The sequence below is a fragment of the Pinus tabuliformis genome, chromosome 9 (assembly GCF_031772625.1).
Source record: "Pinus tabuliformis cultivar Carrire ecotype Pingquan chromosome 9, CPIR1, whole genome shotgun sequence".
Classification (NCBI taxonomy): domain Eukaryota; kingdom Viridiplantae; phylum Streptophyta; class Pinopsida; order Pinales; family Pinaceae; genus Pinus; species Pinus tabuliformis.
In genome coordinates this window covers 1,624,656,246-1,624,679,477 of record NC_142307.1, presented here as the reverse complement: position 1 = coordinate 1,624,679,477, position 23,232 = coordinate 1,624,656,246, and the positions used below count along the sequence as shown (strand labels likewise).

Here is a 23,232-nt window from a genome sequence, read left to right as displayed (position 1 = left end):
AAAGGAGTGACATATAAAAAAGGTTCTAGAAGGAAGAATGATAAACCATGCAACAACTCGTTGTTGAATCAATAGGATGCTTTAACCATATTGGATGGTTAGGTGGGACTGGTAATCAGGATGGTTGTACTCAAACATATTGGACAACCATATAATATGAAATGTATATTTTGTACCACTATCAAACAATCTTGAAGAAGTTTGCCAGTCAGATTGCCTTAATAGTGTTGTTGGTTCTGAATAGGACAACATAACAAGTATTGCATAAACAACACAGGAATTCATATAATGAATAAATGAGTTATATTCTTTTGTTTCCAGGGGTGATTTAATGTTTAAGAAGAAGTGTAAACATGTGAATAACTTAGGTTCACACCTTGGTACACATAGTACCTAGAAAACTTGGAGGGTGTGGAATTGAGAATATGGTAACCTTCATTTATAACTCATGTATGGGAGATGTATGTATTTTCATACTGATTGTTCAATTGGTTTTGAACATACACTGAATTATTCATGGCCAACAAGGTGTTGGAAGAAGTGTAAAAAGAACAACAGTAAATCATATGACATGATTAGTTTATGTGTAGAGTACTTTTGAGTACCAAATAATTATTTTCCTAAAGACAAGGCTAAAAGTTGCTATTAAACCTCAAGTATAATACTAAAAGTCATACTAGATTAAAATCTTGCTTTATGATTGGGCAGAGGTCATTAAGACCCGGTTTAGTGACCGAGTAAATTCCAAAACTCAAAGTTATTGGTATGATAAAGTTGTAGTATGAATGAGTTTGCTGAAATTATTCTGCAACCACAAAACACATGAAAAGGATTAGCTAAATAAAAGCACCTGAATACTTTGACATAAAAAAATTATTTACTTATGCTCGGATTGCAGAAATTGAACATGACCATGAAATTCCTTAATTTCCAATCGACAAACCGAGCACGGTTTGGTCGAACTTGCCTAAAGGTAATATGAATAATTGAAGGAATTTTTGGCATAATACTAACATGGTTGAAAACATGTGGATGAAGGATATGTCATGCTATGGACATTGATATTAGGTACACATGTACAGGTGGTAATGTGTACAAACGGTACATATGGTACTGGTATGGATGCATGTATTGCATGATGATATATTACATGTATAGTTGTGTGTGTGTAATGCACACTATGTGCAGGTGCACATGATAGAAGAAAAGGCACTGGGTGATTGTCTGGTATGGCAACCGACCCAGAGTGCGTACAGAAGAAAGAAGCTAAGAAGTGATTCAAGGATAAGTATCAGTGTTTTATTTCAGTTTTGTATGCATGTGATTATGATTATGATCTATGTGGATTACAAGTGATCTATAATTGATGGGTACATATGATTTTGATGGTTATGTTTGAGCTAACCTGATATGATATTTTATACATGTTGATTAGTCAAATGTGCTAGTTTGACTTGTTGTGACTAATGCAGGGGAACTACAAGAAGCAAGTGTTCGGCAAGAACACAAAGGCATTAGAAGAATGCAAGGAAAGAACATGCATTTCTTCAAACACAATGAACATGAGGAATCATATTTAAATGTTGGGAAACATAACCCGTAGTTGCTCAAATAGTAGTATTGTATATCAAGTTATGATATTAACTGTGGTAAACAAAGTTGAGTTTCTGCATCTAAAATCTCTCACAAAATTCATTGAAACAAATGTTACAGGTAGCGATGGAAGGAGATGTGTGGGTAGAACTCCTTTGTAACCGATATATATCAAAAGATCTGCATCAGATGGCAAGGCCATGGGAGCCTGTAAATTCAGAAACAGCTACCTGTGAACGAGGAAAATAATATTGTAAGATGCAGTAATACACCGAGGACAATGTAAATTTAAGGGGGGGAGTATGTAACACCCCTCCATTGTATGTAAAACTCTGCTAACCTAAGCTAAGAAAAGCTAGGTCCAAGGTGTAACAATGAAAGTAAATACTTTATTGTTAAATAAATAAAGATAATATAAAATGCTTGGAAAACGAGACACCAAGAGATGAGGTTCTTGCCAAATAAAATCCCATTGGTGAATGGGAATGGATAATTCTTTCATGATAAGACTTCTAGATCCAATTCTAGATAAGCTTAATGGATTTGGAGATAAATATCCATTAAGTTACTTAGCTGGAGAAAGATGCTAAGTTTAAGAAAAACATAAAAGTTTTGCGGGAGAGAAAGGCAAGCTTTTATGAGGAAAAGCCTCACAGGAGAGAAAGGCGAGCTTTTCTGAGAAAAGCCTAGGCAAATGGATAAAAATATCCATAAAAGCGGGACGCCACTAATGGAAACCATATCATGAAAGAGAGTATTAAATACCCATTGAAGAGATCAATAAGAGGCAGTTGATCCATGGCAAGAACTCTCGGCTTGGGGGTGAACTAGAGGAAGCCAGTTCTAGGTTGGGTGGTGGTGCTTGGTTTTCCAAGTGACATTCTTTCAGATAATCTGGTTTGCATGGGATGTTCTATATGTTGGCTCCTTACTCTCTATGTTGTCAATTCTTTAAGCATAGGAGAGAAATTGCTTGGGTTGTCTTTGCTTATGAGATGATTGAATAATTTGCATGTGACCACTATGCATTAGAAGAATTGCATGTATTAACTTTGTTTATGAGATTATCATATATGGGTGTGTGTGACAACTATTGCATATAAGTGTAATTCCAGATAAAATTAGTAAAGGAACATAATATGTGGTTTTATGCAATAATTGTTATGATTGTGTTAAAATTGGCAACTAGGGCCAAACTCCATGTGGGTCACCTTATTTATGGCAGTTGATATTTTTCTTTGATTCCTCTCATCGAGAGGTGTAGGATTGATCTAACGATTTTCCGACATGTATTCATGGAGATATGAATTTATTTGTATTTCTTGACAATTTGTCAAGGTCGGCCAACAAGCAAAACAGTGTTTTACACCCCCAATTTATCCTCAACGTGGCATATAAAAGGAGGAGACTTTGTGGTATTATTCCCATCATCTCATTCTTCTCTCTCCTAGTCTGATTGGGTATGCCTAGGAGGAGGTCACTCACACGTGTGAAGAAGGAAGGATGCAAGTCTGATCTAGGGCAGCGTTGACTTAAGTTGACCGTGGAGTAGCAGGGCTGAGTTTTGACTGCATTGACTAGCGAGGAGGTACCTTTGATTGCGGATTAGTGTGGGGAGTCTCTTCCAAGCAAGCCGCAGTTCTGGACAACAAGCGTTGACCTGTTTTGACCAGTGGTGTGAAAATCGTTATCGGGAGTAAATCAGCGAGGGGAAAAAAATTGGCCAAAAAAAAAAAATCGGAATTAAATCCCGATTTTTTCAAAATGAAAAAATCACTGAATTAATCGCGCAATATTATCGGGAATTAAAATAATAATAATAATAATCGTGATTTTTTTATGTTATCGTGATTTTCGCAACACTGGTTTTGACCATACATTTGACTAGCGTTGACTGTTGAGGGTTGACTGCAGACCTACACATGCATTCACTATTGTTTGACCATCATTCTTGGACTGTTTTGGGCTGCCTATCATTGTTGTTGGAGGCCAAGTTGACTGAGGTTGACTTGAGGTCATTTCTGACCTATTTGACCAACTTTGACTTTGCTAGTTAGGGTTTTATTACTGCTGTCATAAAATCACAGATTTGTGTAATTGTACTATCTCTCTCTCTCTCTACTGAATTATTGAAGAATATAAGAAGAATTGATCAAGGGTTTCCCTGCATTGGGGTTTGTCCTTGGTTGGTGCCACATCTTATGTCTCTTGTCTTGGCTAGTCTTCTATTGTTTACATTTATGTTCTATCTGCATTTTACTATCATGTTGATGTGAATGCAATTTTGGAAATTGATATCGGGCTAATAAGAAAATTTGAAGTAAATTGCTCTTAAGCATAGAACATACCATAACTTAACATGGTATCAGAGTTGAGGTGAATACAAAGCCCAAGCAAGAGTGAAGGAGCAATCACCAAAGACAGTTGGAAAGGTCAAAAGGCTTCATGGATTCCTCATCCCACTTCCCGAACAAAGACAAGCTCTGTGAGAAGTCTGACTATCACAGATGGAAGATGTCTCTTGATCTGACATTGGAAGAGCAAGAAGTGCTTGGACTATGTGAGGGGCGAAATTCCAGAACCTCCATCAAATGCATCAGTTGCTACAAAGAACAAGTACACTGAGGGTGAAGTCAAAGCAAAGAAGATTATCCCAAACTCAATTGATAAGCGTCTAGTGGCCTACATTTCTGAGTTGAACACCTCCAAGGAGATCTACGACAAACTAGTAAGCTTGTTTAAAGTTAGAGATGCAAATCAAGTTTTGTTCCCCAAAAATAAGTTGAAGGATATTAAGAAGGGCAAGGATGAGGATATTCAATCCTACTTCTTAAGGATCACTGCGATCAAGAATGATCTCCTATCAATTGGAGAAGTCATTCCTGACAAAGAACTAACTATCACTACCCTTGGAGGGCTCCTATCCCAATGGTATATATTTAGAACCACTCTTCTCAACAATGATCGAATTCCGAGATTTGAAGAATTGATGTCAAGATGCATTCAAGAAGAGACAAGGATGGTGGAGCAAGAAATGCCTTCAATCAAAGGCAACCCCATTGCTTTCTCCTCTCATGCCAAAAGAAGAAATAATTCTGGGTCTAAAGGTCATTTCAAAGGAAAGCCCGAATCGAAGGGTGGAAAGAAGGGAAGATGCTTTGTTTGCAATGAATTTGGCCACTATGCAAGGGAGTGATCAAATAGAAAGGACACATCACATGATGGTGATCAAAATCACTCTAGGGGCAACTCCAACCACAATCAAAGGAATGGCAGGTTCAATGGCAAAGGAAAGAGGAATGCGGGAAATGAAGGAAGTGGTCAACCCTCCAAGAAAGCAAGGAACTCCAAGTATGAATCAAATGTTGTTAACAAAAAGCAAGATAAGTATTATTTGATATCGACCCTCTCCACTACTTCTCCTCTGGACTCGTTGGGCAATTGGCTTATTGATAGTGGTGCCTCAAGGCACTTCACTGGTTACAAGGAAGCTCTCTCTAATCTGATAGAGAAAGAGACAAACTTGGAGATTATTCTTGGAGACAATTCCAACTATCCCGTAAAGGGAGTAGGGAATGTTACTCTTCAACTAAATCAAGGCAAAACGATCCATTTGCAAGAAGTCTTATATGTACCTAATCTCAAGAAGAATTTGGTGTCCATTTCGGCAATGGAAGACAAATGCTACAAGGTGGCATTGATCAATGGCAAGGTACGTGTTTGGAAAAAGAATTTTAAAGATGCTTTCACTCTTGGGTCCCAGGTTGACTCTTTATATCAAGTTGGAGGAAGTTCGTTGGGAGTCATGTCTTGCAACACATCTCTACAGTCTGAACTATGGCACCGAAGGTTTGCCCACCTTCATTATAAGGCTCTACCCGATGTGAGACAGATGGTGACAGGGATGCCCGAGTTCAAAGTAGAGCATGAAGGTGTATGTCCAGGATGTGCCGAAGGAAAGCTCAAAAGGGGACCATTCCCCTCAAGCCATAGCAAGACCTCCAACATTTTGCAGTTGGTTCACTCTGACATATCTAGTATGATGCCCGTGAACTCTTTGGGAGGATATCTATATTATCTCACTTTTACAGATGATTATTCTCGCAAGACTTGGATATACTTCTTGAAAAAGAAGGATGAAGTGTTCACCTGGTTTCGTCACTTCAAAGCCTTAATCAAGAATCAAACCAAGAAGAGAATCAAGATATGAAGGACTAATAATGGGACCGAGTATGAATCCAATGAGTTCCATGACTTTTCGAAAGAAACAAGCATTAAGAGGGAGACCACAACACCATACACTCCTAAGCAGAATGGTGTGGCTAAAAGGAAGAATCGTACAATTGTGGAAGTTGTTCGTGCCATGCTCCATGATCAAAGGCTTTCGAAATTTCTATGGGCCAAAGCTGCAAATACCACTGTATATGTTCAAAACTGATGCCCTCATCAAGCATTGGATTCCAAGACTCCCGAAGAAATGTTCACTGGTAAGAAACCTAATGTCTCTCATTTTAGAACTTTTGGAAATCCCATATATTTTCATGTGCCGAAAGAGAAAAGAAGCAAATTGGGTGCATCTGGAAAGAAGGGAATCTTTGTGGGCTATAGCGAAAATTCTAAGGGCTATAGAATCTATGTGGCTAGTCAAAGGGAAGTCGAGATAAGTCATGATGTCACCTTTGACAAAGATATGGCTCTTAGCAAGGTTGGCAATCTTCCTATTCTAAGGAAAGATAAAGAAGTTGACACCAAGAAGCTGGATGAAAAGGAAGATGAATCGATGCCCGATGTTGAAGAACCTATGGATCCTATTGATTCCCCTCTGCAAGAGCCTTCCTCCTCTAGGAAGAGGCCCTCATGGCTTAAGGGGACTCTTGAAGATGCTGAGAGACATATTGCACCCAGAGGGACTTTCCGTGAAAGCAAGAAGCTGACCAAGTATCAGGGATACTTGACCATTATGAGCACCATCATTCAAAACGAGCCTACATCGTTCAAAGAAGCCGCAACGCATCAAGTATGGAAGGATGCTATGAATGAAGAATACACGTCCATCATGAAGAATGATGTCTGAGATGTGGTTCCCAGACCCTGGGACAAAACAGTTGTCACCTCGAAATGGCTTTACAAAATCAAGCATGGAGCTGATGGGAGTGTTGAAAAGTACATAGCTCGCTTTGTTGCTCGAGGCTTCTCTCAAAATGAAGGTGTAGATTATGATGAGATATTTGCACCTGTTACCCGATACACCACCATCTGCTCGATCATAGCCCTCACTACTTCACAAGGATGGAACCTACATCAGATGGATGTCAAGACCGCGTTATTGCATGGTTCGATTAAAGAGGAAGTCTATGTGAAACAACCCAAGGGGTTTGAGATTCATAATCGGGAATCTCATGTATGCAGGTTAAAGAAAGCTCTCTATGGGCTAAAGCAAGCACCCTGAGCTTGGTATGAGAGGATCGATAGCTATTTGATGAAGCTGGGATTCACTAGAAGTGAAGTTGATCCGAACCTTTACTTTAAAATTGAAGATGATAAGCCTCTCATATTGGTGTTGTATGTTGATGACCTCTTTTTGACAGGTGTAGACCCTCTCATTCACAAATGCAAGATGGAGTTGGCTTCTGAATTTGAGATGAAGGACCTAGGACTGATGCACTATTTCCTAGGGCTGGAGGTCTGACAAAAGTCAGGAGAAATTTTCCTATCTCAAGGAAAATATGTGGTGAAGATATTGGAGAGATTTGGTATGGTGAACTGCAAGCCCGTGACTACCCCTATGGAGCTTAACTTCAAGAAGTTATGCAGTTGTGGTACCAGACCTGTATTGAGAAATGTTTTTGAGTATCGTCAACTCATAGGAGCATTGATGTTCTTGGTGAACTCCCGTCCGGACATATGTTTTGCAGTCAACACGTTGAGCCAATATATGGTTGAGCCTCATCACTCACATTGGATTGGTGCCAAGAATCTTCTGAGATATCTTATGGACTGAGATACACTGCCGGAGATGTGAGGTTGCATGGTTATTCCGATGTTGATTGGGTAGGCAGTGTGGTGGACCGAAAGAGCACTTTCGAGTGTTGTTTCTCTTTGTGTTCTGCTTCGATATCCTGGATGAGCAGGAAGCAAAAGTCGGTGGCTTTAAGCACCGTTGAGGCTGAATACATTGTTGCGAGTATGGCCTCCTATGAAGTTGTCTGGTTGCAGAAGCTCTTTAGTGAGTTGTTTGGTCATACGCTGGATACTATCGTGATCCTCTGCGACAACCAGAGTGGGATTGGTTTATCATAGAATCTCGTATTTCATGATCGCTCCAAGCACATCGATATCAGGTACCACTTTATCCAGGATATGGTACAACAAGGAGCGATAAGGCTTCATCATATTGGAACTGATGAACAGGTCGCCAACATTCTGACGAAGCCCCTGGGAAAGGTCAAATTCTTGACTTTCCGAGAACATCTAGGAGTCATGGAGAGACCCTTTTATGAGGGTCCTGTATGATATATACTTTGAGCTCTGGTAGCTCCGGGGGGCTTGGGGCACTTCTTGGAGTGATGAGCAACTATAGGGTGAGTGGTTCAGCCTTCCCCTAATGGTTTGCTATGTACAGGGTGAGTGGTTCAGCCTTCCCATGTGATACCCTGTGGCAACATGTAGGCAGGATGAGTGGTTCATCCTTCTCCTGCTAATACATCCTACCCATGTAGTCTAGGACTCATGGGAAGTACCTCTCATCTGGCCAATGAGTAGGGAAATAAGGATAGGGACCATAGTAGTACCGATGGACGCATCATGTATCTACCGCACTCCCTACGCTAGGATGACATTGATCTTGGATCAATTGGAAGTGACTTCGGGTCAGTAAGAGTGGTATGAGACACTCTCTTTATTTGGAACTGACTTCGGGTCAGTAAGAGTGATATAACTCGTTGTCTTTTGGAACTGATTTCAAATCAGTAAGAGTGCCATGAGATGCTCTCCTTTATCTGGGACTGACTTCGAGTCAATAGAGGATGGTATGATACATTATCGATCACTTCTTCTTCTTCACAGTTCAGCAGAGCAGTGTAGAGCAATGCATGGCAATGTATTGATGGCAGAGATAGTACCAACAGACAGATGGATTAGCAAATGGAGTTCTCCCTAGTTAAGAGGGAGTGTTAAAATTGGCAACTAGAGCCAAACTCCATGTGGGTCACCTTATTTATGGCAGCGGATATTTTTCTTGGATTCCTCTCATCGAGAGGTGTAGGATTGCTCTAACAATCATCTGAATCCGACATGTATTCATGGAGATATGAATTTATTTGTATTTCTTGACAATTTGTCAAGGTCAACCAGCAAGCAAAACAGTGTTTTACACCCCCAGCTTATCCTCAACGTGGCATATAAAAGGAGGAGACCTTGTGGCATTATTCCCATCATCTCATTCTTCTCTCTCCTAGTCTGATTGGGTATGCATAGGAGGAGCAGGTCACTCACACGTGGGAAGAAGGAAGGACGCAAGTCTGATCTAGGGCAGCGTTGACTTGGGTTGACCGTGGAGCAGTAGGGCTGAGTTTTCACTGCGTTGACCAACGAGGAGGTACCCTTGACTGCAAATTAGTGTTTGGAGTCTCTTCCAAGCAAGCCATAGTTCTGGACATCAATTGTTGACCTGTTTTGACCATACACTTGACCATTGTTGACTTTTGAGGGTTGAACGCAGACCTGCACATGTGTTGACTATTGTTTGACCATCATTCTTGGACTGTTTTGGGCTGCCTATCATTGTTGTTGGAGGCCGAGTTGACTGAGGTTGACTTGAGGTCATTTCTAACCTGTTTGACCAGCTTTGACTTTGCTAGTTAGGGTTTTATTACTGTTGTCATAAAATCACAGATTTGTGTAATTGTACTATCTCTCTCTCTGCTGAATTATTGAATTATTGATCAAGGGTTTCCCCGCATTTGGGTTTGTCCCTGGCTAGTGCCACATCTTGTGTCTCTTGTCTTGGCTAGTCTTCTACTGTTTACATTTATGTTCTATCTGCATTTTACTATCATGTTGATGTGATTGCAATTCTGGAAATTGATATTGGGCTGATAAGAAAATTTGAAGTAAATTGCTCTTAAGCATAGAACATACCATAACTTAACAGATTGTCACATCTTTAAACTTATGTGTTATCTCATCTTGGATAGTGATTAATTATGCATGAGACAGCTATGTAAGTTGAATAATTATGTTTTAAGGTGTGAAATGGTATAGCTTATGGTTCATGTTGTTTAGGCTATGCATTATGCATCATGGGATGAATTGCATCCACTAAGGCTCTCTTTAGCTATTTATTCATAATGTATAAGATATATGTCAGCAAATACTTTCTACTATGACCGTAGGACTATGATCATGCTAGCTACAATGTATTCATGATAACGTTCCAGTAATGCTTGTATTGGGTTATCAAAGGAATGAAATTCAAATGCAAGAAGTGTATTATGTTGAAAGACCATGACTGAATCTTTTTACTGAGTTGTAAAGTAGGCATGAAATTTGTGTTGGAATGTAAGTCTAGTAATTGAACATAAAAGTCCACATCTTGAATTTAGCAGAGCATAGGGGATTATTGGTAGTATTGTGCCCAAGGGGTATGTGACAAAAAGGAAGCCCCACTTAGATCCCAATGCCAACCTAGGCCTCCAGTACCGTCAATGTCTAAGAGCTCTTGCTGAGCTTTACTCTGGACTATGACCACCTACATAAGTCTAGCCCACAACACCGAGTACCAACTCAAAATCTCTCGCCATCCAACCCAACGACAGGATCGGATGCACGTGTGCCCATACACGCAACATGCGAATGTTGTGCCCTATGCAACTGACGTTGCCTCATCTCACTGTCTTGGTCAACACATGAGATCTAACTAAATAACTCTACCTTTCCCTCTCTCTCTAATGTGCATGGGTAACCTAACAGTGTTGCAAGCCCCATCTATGTATGCCTAAAGAGGGTTGCTCTGACGCTCCAATGTGTACTCCTCTAGCTAATACCATTAGGGAATTGAACCATTCCCCAACGCGAGTCAGCTTGGGCACTGACTCAGCACAAACCGCTCTCATGCCCTCCAACTCTTCATTCTGCTACGAAATGGTCTCGCATACTGTCGTGGCCTTCTTTTTCAATGCTATAAGGTTGGCTTGGAGCTATTGACACTATTGTGGGTAGCTATCATCTGTAAACTTGGTCACAACTTCGGATACCTCCGTCTCCTGGCACCTCATCATTGGTGGATATGTCTCTTAGCACCTCATCAACGGTGGATACCTTTGTGTCTCCTGGCAACTCATCAATCTATTGTGGGCAACCATCATCTGAAAACTCAGTCAAAACACTGGGTACCTCATCAACGGACAGCCCTACAAGTGTATGCTCAATTGTTTCCACCAATGTGTCAATCGAAGCTATCAAAGGAATCTCCATCACACTAGGTATATCTACGTCCTCCTGAAAAACATGTGTGCCCTCAGCCTCATGCTCAAACTCCTCCTCAAGCTCGTCGTTAGTGTACTTGCATCCTCGGCCCCACGGTCTGAAGTAAAGTCTCCTCCTGGTCCCATCACTTAACTGCTCTTGTCAGGGGATCTAGTGTCCTTTCAGTCGAATCTCTCTGAGAGCCTTTGCATGAACTCTGTGTCGGACGTGATGCCTACATGACCCAAAGCGATCATTCTTTGGTACCACCACTCCATAGCATCTCCATCCAAATGCAAAGTAGCACATTTAATTGCATCCACCTCCCTCATAGGGTTTATTCCAATATATGTGTCCAGTTTCTGCACCCACTCTCTGATAGAGCTCCTAACTGATCCATCAAAGTTGGTGAAAGTTAACCTTCCCACCTTCTCCTGCACATCCTGCTTTGGCTGATCCCTCATAAATGATGTGCATGGCTTCACTCTAGGGCCTTTGTCATAAAGATGAGGATGGCTCTGGTTTATCCCCTTACCGCTACTCAATTGGACCAACATTTTTTTATTTCTATTATTTTCTCATCATTCTTGTGGATCCCGTGCCAAATTTCCTACATAATCAATTTTCCTTGAGCCACTAGAATGTCCATAGTCCCACTCGTCATTATGCATGCATGTCCATAGTCCCACTAGTCCCAACTCTTCCATGATCTTGATGGCTTCCCCTCCACAGCTGGCCAAGATCATGCTCTGATACACTGTAATATTCCCAATAGGGAAAGATCCTAAACAGCCAATAAATCTTCTAAGTTTTAATGCTCCCTTTCTGTGTGAAATTTTGTCAAACACATGACAACATACTGCTGTAGGGGTAATTTATTATTGGCAATAAAGGCAATAATAAAATGGTGAAGCCAACTCCCTACCAACAACTGATATTCATAAAATACTCAGAAAATAACAAGATTTACATGGTAAAGATAGAATATTGATGAACTGGAATGGTATGACCTTCATATTCCACACAATGAATGACATACATGACAAAAGACAACTTGTAAGCAAACACTTCTATGGACAACACAGAATTGTATCATGTAATTTGTGCATCAAACTTGAGAGAGAACATCCATAAATTTTGAGGCAAATCAGATCTATAATTGAGAGCAGAACCACTGTCTTACAAGGCCATTGAAGAACGATTTCCAATCTGAAATTAATTATCAGGTTTACAGTGCCAATGGAAAGGAAACACCTGGAATGAGCACCTACTGACAGAACTTGGGTTGCCTGATGTAAATGTACTCCTTAAACCAATTCGGTCTCTTTGCATAGGCTTCTACAGGCATATGTCCAATTCGTCGTCTTCAAAATGAACTGCTACAGGTACGTATATATATAGACATGTCCTCGAGAGAATTTCCAGATCCGAAGCATGCATATAACAGTGACCCTCTTCTTTGAATTTTGCCCTCCCTTTTACACCAGCTAACAGAAATTGAAGTTGAAGATACTTGTGATCAATTAGTCCTCTCTAAATTAGCTGGAGGAGCCTCTACAAATAGACCTTGAATTAGCTGGAATAGGTATGCTTAAGGAACCAACTCGGCCACTTCAAAAAAGGTTGCTACAGCTATGAAAGTGTGACATCAAAGGAAAACTCCAGATTTGATACATGCACAAATCAGAAGCTTCTAGACCCAGAAATTCGATCTCCTTCTTGCTTATCTTGGTACCAATATCCTCTTGCAAACTACTACTCGGCCACTTCAAAATAATGCTTGAATCTTCAATACTACGCCCTCTGATCCTTGAATTTTCAGCCCTTGTAGACAGAGATTGGCAATCTGATAAGAAGTTCGATCCACCTTGCTTGAGAGGTCTGCTACAGCATAGGAAATTCATCTGAATGGAACTATATTTCTGGAATAATTACACAAATGTTCGTCCTATTCCTGAGATGCAAATAGTTCGGCCTCCTAAACATATGCAACTCGTCCCTGTTTGGAACTGATATTAGACCTTGAAGACTTGGAGTTGGAGTCACAAAGAAATTGTTAGAGGCTTATAATTTTTACAGGATTGCTTGATTATAGCTGATGATTATTATATTTCGGATGTTGTAAATACTATTCCATGTTGTAAATTATTTCCAAAAAGGTCAAAACCTTGAGAAAATAAAAAAATATGCTTGCAAGTTGAAATGCAGCATTAGAGAATAATTAAGTGTGTTTAGATTAAATTAATCACATCATTTAAATGTGATTAAATAAATTGTAATAAGGCACATATGGACAAAGTTGTTCTGTCTTATATGGTTAAAGGACACTGTTGTCAGAGCATCGGGATTCCCCCTGATCTCGATCAATGGCTCATATCTTTTTCCGGCCCTCCTTCTCCATCCTACCTTAATCACCGAGGGGCCGGGGGTCCAAAAGGCAATTTCTCCCGTCGGGCCCCATCCATACGTGGCACCTTCTCCACATTTCGCACCCCCCCCTCCGGTCGATACCACTTACCACCTTATACCCCCTTTCCTACTAGCTCTTCTCGCGCGCTCCCCTCCACTCATATCCCGTTACAAAATTAATATTTGACTTCGCTATCACTCTCACACCACTCACTGCCTGCCACTTGGACTATTGTCCACACTCACCTCCACGTCATCCCCACCTCCATGTCACCTCACACCTCCACGTCATATGTTCGTTTCATGGTCAGTTAAAAATATGTTTTTCATACAACACAGTCATTTAAAACATGGTTTACAGACAACTGAGAACGCATTTTCAAAAACGGAAAGAGTTTTTTGTTGCTAACATCCTCATGCACAAAAACCTCTCTCAATTTTGTAACAGTTGTTATGGTTTGGGAGATTCGGATGAATCTTTGCAGGTATGTTTTCCTGAATTTTCCTGTTTTTAGCCAGTGTTTTCAAATGCAGTTTCCGAGCAGGTGGAAATGAATTTTCAAAAACTGAAAGAGGTTTTTGTTACCAACATCATTATTTACAAAAACCTCTCTCAGTTTTCTAACAGCTATTACGGTTTGGGATAGACAAAGGGATTACAAAACCCTATCTTTCAGAATTTCGGAAGGAAAAAGCTTAAAGACAGTTAGTGACTTAGATGCCACCTCATTAAATAAGAGTTGTTGTCAAATTTGAATTGCTCTTCTTAGTCACTAGCAATCCACAAAGATAGTGCCAAGTAGATTCATTAGTTTTGAATGTCCTATATTTTAGTTCTATTTGTGTTAAACAGTTTGAAATATTTGTAAACAAATCTTGATATTTTTTCAAGATATTTTAGTATAGAATTTGTATAAATACTTCACAGTTTGAAGTAATAGATGTTGATTTCTGAATGTAATTTCCTCTGCATATTGTAACTTTTCAAAGTGCTAGAGCATCAATAATACAGGGACCTTTTCACAGGATTCATGTGGTGTACCAAATGGTGATGTGTTTCTTCTGTTTATTTGTTTAAACATTGTTTTTCTCTCTCTGTTATTCTGAAAATCTCAATTACTTAACAAAAACTGTGATGAATAGGATTTGTTATTTAGAGCACCCTATTCTAGTTGTTAGTAATTTTCATGTTTTCCACTGAAGACAAATTAAGGAATTTGTAATGGCTCCTTGATTTTTACTGAATCTTACATTTATGTTCTTTCATAATCCATTTAAATTTCTGAAAAGATCCAAATAGTGCAACCTAGCTTGCCCTATGAAACTCCTCTAAAATTTGATGTCAAATCTAGTTAAATCTTCAGACTCCATAGCCCAATGGAATTATAACACTTAAATCAACCAAACCAATCAAATCAAAACAAACAGTACAGTCATAATTAGCCTAAAATTTACATAAAAACAAAGCTAAATTTTATAGAGAGGTCCCTCTCTGAAATTGGCAGGGCTAAATCTCAACTTCCAAAGTGTTTTTGATGTTGTCCTATGTGTTTACTCCCTCAACCTCAAAAATACAGAACGACAACATAGTGGCGACCATACTAGGGATCTAAACTTTCAGAGTCCCCAAAAAAGTGTATCAAGTTCCAGATTTGATTACTGACGGTGGACAGTGATCAAACACAAGAAGATTGTATCATTCACCTTGTGACTCCACGTTCAAAATATCCAGAGCTTCAAAGTTTTTAGTGTGACTCCACTGTCAAAGAATCCAGATTTGTAGAAAACTCATGGCGACTCCACTGCAAGTTGATCAGATTTCTTGCTAAACAAGATGACAGGTTATGTGGCAAATCCTCTGTCTTGTGAAGTTTTAAAAGAAGTCAAGGATGAATTAGCCGATTTTCAAATTGATGAAGATTTTTTAACGGCCATGTTTCATTGTTTGAAATTAAGCAAATTTTATCTTGAAAGTAAAGTTTGTTTTCTTGAGTTAGTTGTTGAAAGAGTCGAGAAGGATATTGAACTTTTGGATTATTAGATTCAGTCCTATAATTTCTGAGATCCTAAACAATTCTTGGAAAATCTTCCTTCTCCAAAACAAGAGGAGATTGTATTGCCTTTTGATTTGCAGATTGCTGAGAATTATGTTTTCGAGTACAAGACTGAAACTGAACAGTGGGAATCAGGGTTTAACCTTGAGAATACAACTGATGAAATCTTCCATGCTCAATCAGTCAATGAAGGCCTGCAAGGTAAACTAATTAATCATGCCTTTACTGATCCTATAGCAAACTACATGGAGGTTCTTTTCAGCTCAAGTGTTCAATCATGTTTTCATGACCAGATCCAACAGCAGTTGCCATTGCACTCTACAGCTTTGATTTTATGGACAAAAAGTCAAGTTGTCCTTTTGATTGTGCTAACAAACAGTCAAGCAGCCCACTTGTTTCAGCAACTACTTGACTAGCTTCATTGGCATTTTTGTATTATTTGATTCAACATAATTTTCAGTAGTGTAGAGTAGGTAGCAGTGTGCAAATAAGCTTAGCACTCTGAGCATCTTTTCAAGCATTATTGTCAATTTCAGTTTCAGATAGCGATACAACTTTTAATTCAGTGTGTATTTCAAATTTCAAGGTGGTGCAGTTTGAAGATTTTCAGTCATAGAGACTTTTATGACAGAGCACGTTGCAGATTTGGGATTGGCCCAATGGATCAAGCTACTAGTCTACGGTGTTCTTGACACTTCACCAAGAAGTGCCATCCCTAGCTGAAGCCACTGTTAGGGTCCTATAATTTTTATAGGATTGCTTGATTATAGCTTATGATTATTATATTTCGGATGTTGTAAATAATATTCCATGTTGTAAATTATTTCCAAAAAGGTCAAAACCTTGAGAAAATAAAAAAATATGCTTGCAAGTCGAAATGCAGCATTAGAGAATAATTAAGTGTGTTTAGATTAAATTAATCACATCATTTAAATGTGATTAAATAAATTGTAATAAGGCGCATATGGACAAAGTTGTTCTGTCTTATATGGTTAAAGGACATTGTTGTCAGAGCATCAGGATTCCCCACTGATCTCGATCAACGGCTCATATCTTTTTTCGGCCCCCCTTCTCCATCCTACCTTTACTGGGGGGGGGCGTCTGAAAAGGCAGTTTCTCCTGCCGGGCCCCATCCATACATGGTGCCTTCCCCACATTTCGCACCCCCCCCCGATCGATACCACTTACCGCCTTATACCCCCTCCGAATCCGCCAACCTTCTCCCCCTTTCCCACTAGCTCTTCCTGCGCTCCCCTCCAAAATCCACCAACCTTCTCCCCTTTCCCACTAGCTCTTCCCGCGCGCTCCCCTCCACTCCTATCCCGACACCTAGCCATGTCTGTTACAAAATTAACATTTGACCTCACTATCACTCCCACACCACTCACTGCCTGCCACTTGGACTGTTGTCCCCACTCACCTCCACCTCCATGTCACCTCACGCCTCCATGTCATATGTTTGTTTCATGGTTAGTTAAAAATATGTTTTTTCATATACAACACAGTCATTTAAAACATGGTTTACAAACAACTGAGAACACATTTTAAAAAACTGAAAGAGGTTTTTGTTGCTAACATCCTCATGCACAAAAACCTCTCTCAGTTTTGTAATAGTTGTTATGGTTTGGGAGATTCGGATGAATCTTTGGAGGTATGTTTTCCCGAATTTTCTTGTTTATAGTAGTGTTTTCAAATGCAATTTGTGAGCAGGTGGAAATGAATTTTCAAAAACTGAAAGAGGTTTTTGTTGCCAACATCATCATTTACAAAAGCCTCACTCAATTTTCTCAGAGCTATTATGGTTTGGAATATACAAACGGATTACAGGATCCCATTGTTAAAAATTTCGGGAGAAAAAACCTCAAAGACAATTAGTAAATTGGATTCCACCTCGTCAAATAAGAGTTTTTATCAAATTCTAATTGCTCTTCTTTGTTACCAACAATCCACAAAGATGGTGCCAAGTAGATTCATTAGCTTTGAATGCCCTCTATTTCAATTCTCTTTGTGTAAATACAGTTTGAGATATTTGTAAACAAATCTTGATATTTTTTCATGATATTTTAATTTAGAATTTGTATAAATACTTCACAGTTTGAAGTAATAGATGTTGATTTTTGAATGTAATTTCCTCTGCATATTGTAACTTTTCAAAGTGTTGGAGCATCAATAATACAGGGACCTTTTCACAGGATTCATTGTTTTTCTCTCTCTGTTATTCTGAAAATCTCAATTACTTAACAGAAACTGTGCTGAATAGGATTTGCTATTTAGAGCACCCTATTTTAGTTGTTAGTAATTTTCATGTTTTCCACTTAAGTCAAATTAAGGAATTCTTAATTGCTCCTTGATTTCTACTGAATCTTACATTTTTGTTCTCTCATAATCCATTTAAATTTCTGAAAAGATCCAAATAGTGCAACCTAGCTTGCCCTGTGAAACTCCTCTAAAATTTGATGCCAAATCCAGTTAAATCTTCAGACTCCATAGCCCAATGGAATTATAACACTTAAATCAACCAAACCAATCAAATCAAAACAAACAGTACAGTCATAACTAGCCTAAAATTTACATAAAAACAAAGCTAAATTTTACATAGAGATCCCTCTCTGAAGCTAACAAGGCCAGATCCCAGCTTCCAAAATGGTTTTGATGTTGTCCTATGTGTTTACTCCCTCAACCTCAAAAATACAGAACAACAACAAAAATCACTTCAAAATTGGCTTCACAACCTTGTACTTAATCTTCTTGGAGAAATAATTGCACTCGGCCCTTAAAATAGGAAAATATAGCCCTACAAGCACCGAATCACGATTGCAATAAACCTCTACAACAAAATTAAACTCACAATGTTGTTGTCCCTGCAAACAAATTGATTCATATGCTGGAGATTCTCTATAATAAGCACCAATGGAAGATCTGAAATGATCTTCCCCAAGAGCTAACTAGGGTGGCACTTTCGCGAAGAGCTAACTAGGGTGGCACTCGAAGTCCACCGAAATTAGCTATTGAGTTTCATTTGAAACTCACTTGAGCTTCTTCTTAGTGTGAAATAGAAATGATAGAATAGAATGCCTTCCAATTGAGTCCAATCCTCTACTTATAATTCTCCACTGAGCCTCCTTCTAGCTTCTAGATTCTCATTTTTCCCTATTATTTTATTGGTGGGGCCCATTTTCCACTAGGAGACCTTTTGGCGTTGTTTTAAATAAAATAATAATTTGTCTCCTTTCTCATAAAATATTATTTTGCCACCATTCTCCAATAAAATAATATTTTTTCTTCATTCTCTGATAAAATATTATTTTGTCTCCATTCTCCATTAAAATAATATTTTGCCTCCCTTCCTCCAATAAAATATTATTTTGCCACCATTCCATTAAAATAATGATTTTTGTTCTCAGACTTTTGTGATCCATATTGTTTCTTTTGTTAATTAAAATAAAATTTTATTTTTAACGAATAGTTCTGGAACTAGATGCATCTCTGCTATTTATTCCTATGGACAAATCGATTTTTTCATCTTGGTCCTGATGATGAACCACATTATAGGGTTCGAAACATTGACCAACGAACACTGATGATGTGATTATTCCGAAAGCAAATTCCAAATAAATGATTTTTGTCTTTTCTCACAAAATAATAATTTTCTCTTTTTAATATTATCAAAAGTTAGCAAAAGTCCTTAGTAATTTTTTGCATGCACAAAATTGGGAACATCACATTGTTCATGTTGTTGCTGAGTTGCTCTCCTCTTTCTTGCTTCAAGCACAATCCATGGCTCAATGTTTGGAACCTAAGGAGTAGATTCGCAAGTTGTTCATGTCATTTTCTAAGCCCATCAGCCTCTTCGTACTCAATCTCATACTTCCTCCTTTCTTGTGGGTCAGTTGTCTGCAACATCCACACCCTTTCCCTTCTCATGCAAAAAATGTACCTTCACTCTTGGGTAAGAGTCCTCGTAAGGTTTTTGACAGAGATTGCATATCTATTCTCATGAATCACCACAAGCGATTCTAGAAACCTTTGTTACATGCCTCCAAATACGATAAAAGTCAGTAGTCATGTTGCTCATGGGCACTAAAGTAGAAGTACCTTGACTGGAAGCCATTGTTATTGCAAAAAAATACAAAAACAAATCTGCAATAAATAAAATGAAAATAGAAATAAAGATAATTATTTCCTTAGAGAACCTTAGAAATGAACTCTTCAAAAAAACTATATAATTTAAAGATACTTCTTACGACAAGATGTTTTTTATAGCTGAAGCTGCCCAAAAACACCACAAAACAAACCCAATAATGGCTATAGTTGTCCAAAACACCACAAACAGCCAAAAACTATGGTTGTAGCAACCTCATAATCTAAATCCTCTCTTGCTGAAGCCACCCTTCCTCAAATCCCCCTATCTGAAATCACCCTTGCTCAATTTATTTGGTTAATTATTCCTTGCTAAAGCTTCAAACAGTGTAAGCATAAATGAAAGGGACGGCCTCTTTTAAAAGAAATTCTTTTATTCCTAGAGGTTTCAAGAAATCTTCAAAAAATATTATTAAAACATAATAACTAGAAAAATATAATTTTTAAATACTTGCAACTTTTTTAGTGGGTCCCAGGTCAAAAATAGACCACATAAGCATGTCATATGGACCCACACATGTTTTATGGCTGTTGAAACACACCGTATAGAACAGAAACACAATGTACAAAAGGTGATATGCATTTCAAGAGGGCTGAAACGCATATAAAAAAAGTGATATGCATTTCAGCCCTTTTGAAACACGTTTCAGAGTTTTCATACTGAAACACACCTAATACCGTGGGAGGGGGTAGGGGGATGGCACGGGGTCCATGTTTCCTGCAAACATAGGTTTCCACGCATTGAAAGATAGGCAATGTTTGAAACAGAAAAATTGAAAAACAATTCTCATTCTATAACGACTCCTAATTATCATTCTATCAATAGGTCACCCTATTTTTGAGATTGAAAAATAAAGCAGGAACATTTCTAATGACAAATTAACTTGACATGTCAAACTTGTTATTTGTCTTGCAGGGCACGATTCAGAAATTTTTTGTAGGAAGCTGCTACAAGAGAGGTGGATCAAGCGGTTTACAAGCCATTATTAGCTGCAATTCTACGCAATTATTTTAAATGGGAAAAACCTAACCGTTAGCAATGTTACTCTTCTGTCTAGAAGCCTTCGATGGCACTGCATTTAACTCAGTCAGATAACGAGATTTCATCTACTAGAAGTAGCCTCACAATTCTATGGATATGATATAGATGCATGTGTAATATGTGGACTCCAATTCCATTCACATACATCTTTTTGGGGGGCCACCTTGGAAAATACTCTACTGCACTTCTCTATGAGGCAATTTATAGCCATAGTTACCTGACTTGGTTTGACTCCGCTCCACTTAGAGCCTAGCTAAGTCTGACTCAGTTAGAAAGTCAAACTTGAGATCTGACTTGACAAGGACTTGGGCATTGACTTGGGAGTTGACTCAAGCTCATTCAGAACTCGGGAATTGACTCGTAATTTGATTGGCACTAGAACAACACCAGAGAAAAGCTTGGGACTGGATTCCCAAAACATGCCTAATTCTCTCCATCAAACATCAACTATTATGTCATTCTGAGTCGGATATAAGCTTTTATAGGCGGGTCTCTTGTTGGCACAAATAGGTGGACAAATGGGATTTTATTATTAAACATGAGGGGCTTTGATTGCTTTTTTGTTTGGCCAAGAGGGCAGGTATGGGGGACTGAGAGTCCCGGTCAAACCTTGATTCTTCTGCAATGCTGAGTCAAACTTAAGCCCTTGCCGGTGGGGTTGATACCCTCACTTTAGGGCACATATAGGTGGAGAAGTAGGCCTTTATGGACTATAAGTGGTTTTGTTGGGATGATTTTTTGTGGGGCCTTTAAATCTCAAAGTCTTCGGCCATGCCGAGTCAGACCTGAGCCCTTGCAGGTTAGGCCATCCTCTCTTCTCAGTACAAAAAGGGGGACAAATGGGCTTTTAATGTTCATTATGAGGTTGCTTATTTTGTGGGGTGGGAGGCAACATAGAGATCATGAGGTTGTTTGTTTTGTGGGGGTAGGAGGCTACATGGAGATTTGGAACGTCAATTCGTAAGCTCAGATAAACTGTGATGATCTAAAATTTGTGAGTGAGGATGCAAACCTCCAAGCCATGGTGAGCAATGAGCATGCCTAACCAGCACAGAGCTATGCTTGAGCCTGAGCTTGGCAAGCTCAAAATCTAAGAAGGCAAAAATGAAAAAACAAAGAAATTAAAGACCAAAAGACAAGTGAATTAAGCATCACCGTGGGAGTAGGGGTTCCTGCTTTCATAAAAACTGGATTCACAGAAGTCACGTCACCCTCAGCTGCCAATCCAGCCTTGACAATATCAAATTGAGAAGCTCTGAAACGACTTATACTCTCAATGCTTTTCAACAGATTCTCCATCGCGCTATTATCATATAGCTTTGAGCCATGGCCAGGAGCGCCCACTGCTTTTATAGTAAGCCACCAAGGAGACCTCTCCCCATAGAAAACTCTGTAACTCTCATCAGGGGAAGCAAGTCCTTCATCCAAAACCACGCCCACATTCAACCTCTGAAACTCCTTCGAACTTACAAGCATTCCTGCGCCATCACGCCCCCCAATCTCTTCATCTGGAACAAAAGAAACATGAATGGTCCGGAGAGGAACAAATCCCCTTTTCTTTAGATTTCTGAGGGCTTCGAGATACTGTACGCTTACACACTTCATGTCTTGTGAGCCCCTCGCGTAGATATCTCCCTTGGAGTCCCTGTAGGCGGAGAACGGACCGTGAGACCACTTGTTTTCCTCTGCGGGAACGACATCTGTGTGGGAGTTGAACAGTATGGATGGCAGGGATTTCTGTTTCCCATGCCATGTTAGGAGAACAACTGGTTTATCCTTCACGAATTCTAGGATTTGGGCAGGTAAACCAATGGATTCTGCCTGTGACAGTATGAAGCCCACTGCCTGCTTGTAGTTGGGATTGGGCTGTGCAGTGTTGATTTGGAGATACTGTTGGAACCTGGAAACTATACGTTCTGAATTCTCTTCTAACGTTGCCGATGATGGGGATGAATATAAGATGGCAAGAAGGAGAAGGAAACTTGCAGCGAAGGCAGAGATGTTTAAGGAGAGTTTTGGTCCCATTTTTGCGGTCAACCCTTCAGTTTAGGCAGTAGTGGTGTTAGAGCGGCATACTGGGTAATGTGGTTACTGATATTTATCAGTTGTACCTCCGCAACGTCAAACTGGGAATTTGAAAGATAATAAAAATAAAATTGAAAGGATAATAAAATTTATTAATAAAATATATATATATATATAATTTATTAATATAAAATTTTGCACCGATATGTAAATATTTGGTTAAGTTGTCAACCAATTTAAAGGTATCCAGTCAGGTTACAGGTTGATGGGAAGAGTTCTGATGAAAGAAATTTTCTAAGAGCCTCAAGTTTTGCATAATTTTATTTTAGTTTTAAATATCTCATTGTTTCTCTTTCTATCTAATAAACTTACTAGATGAGCAAATTTAATCACTTTGGAAAATACCTTTCACATCGATAAAAATAATTTTGATTGGGAGGTTTTTTTTAGTATGCCGCACAATTTTGTCATTTCATTATTTTAAACATGATTTGCAATGCAGGT

The 23,232-nt window shown here is 39.0% G+C and overlaps 1 protein-coding gene across 1 annotated transcript in view; it reads right to left on the bottom strand.

Annotated features, from left to right (window-relative positions):
- The window catches only part of AQI (Peptidase M20/M25/M40 family protein), a 98,815-nt gene extending 76,024 nt beyond the window's left edge, over positions 1-22,791 (bottom strand). The window contains exon 1 of the mRNA XM_089443487.1: positions 21,859-22,791. Coding sequence (XP_089299613.1) covers positions 21,859-22,728 — 870 coding nt within the window. The 5' untranslated portion in view covers positions 22,729-22,791. The remainder of the gene's footprint in view (positions 1-21,858) is intronic.
- Positions 22,792-23,232: the final 441 nt, after the last annotated feature.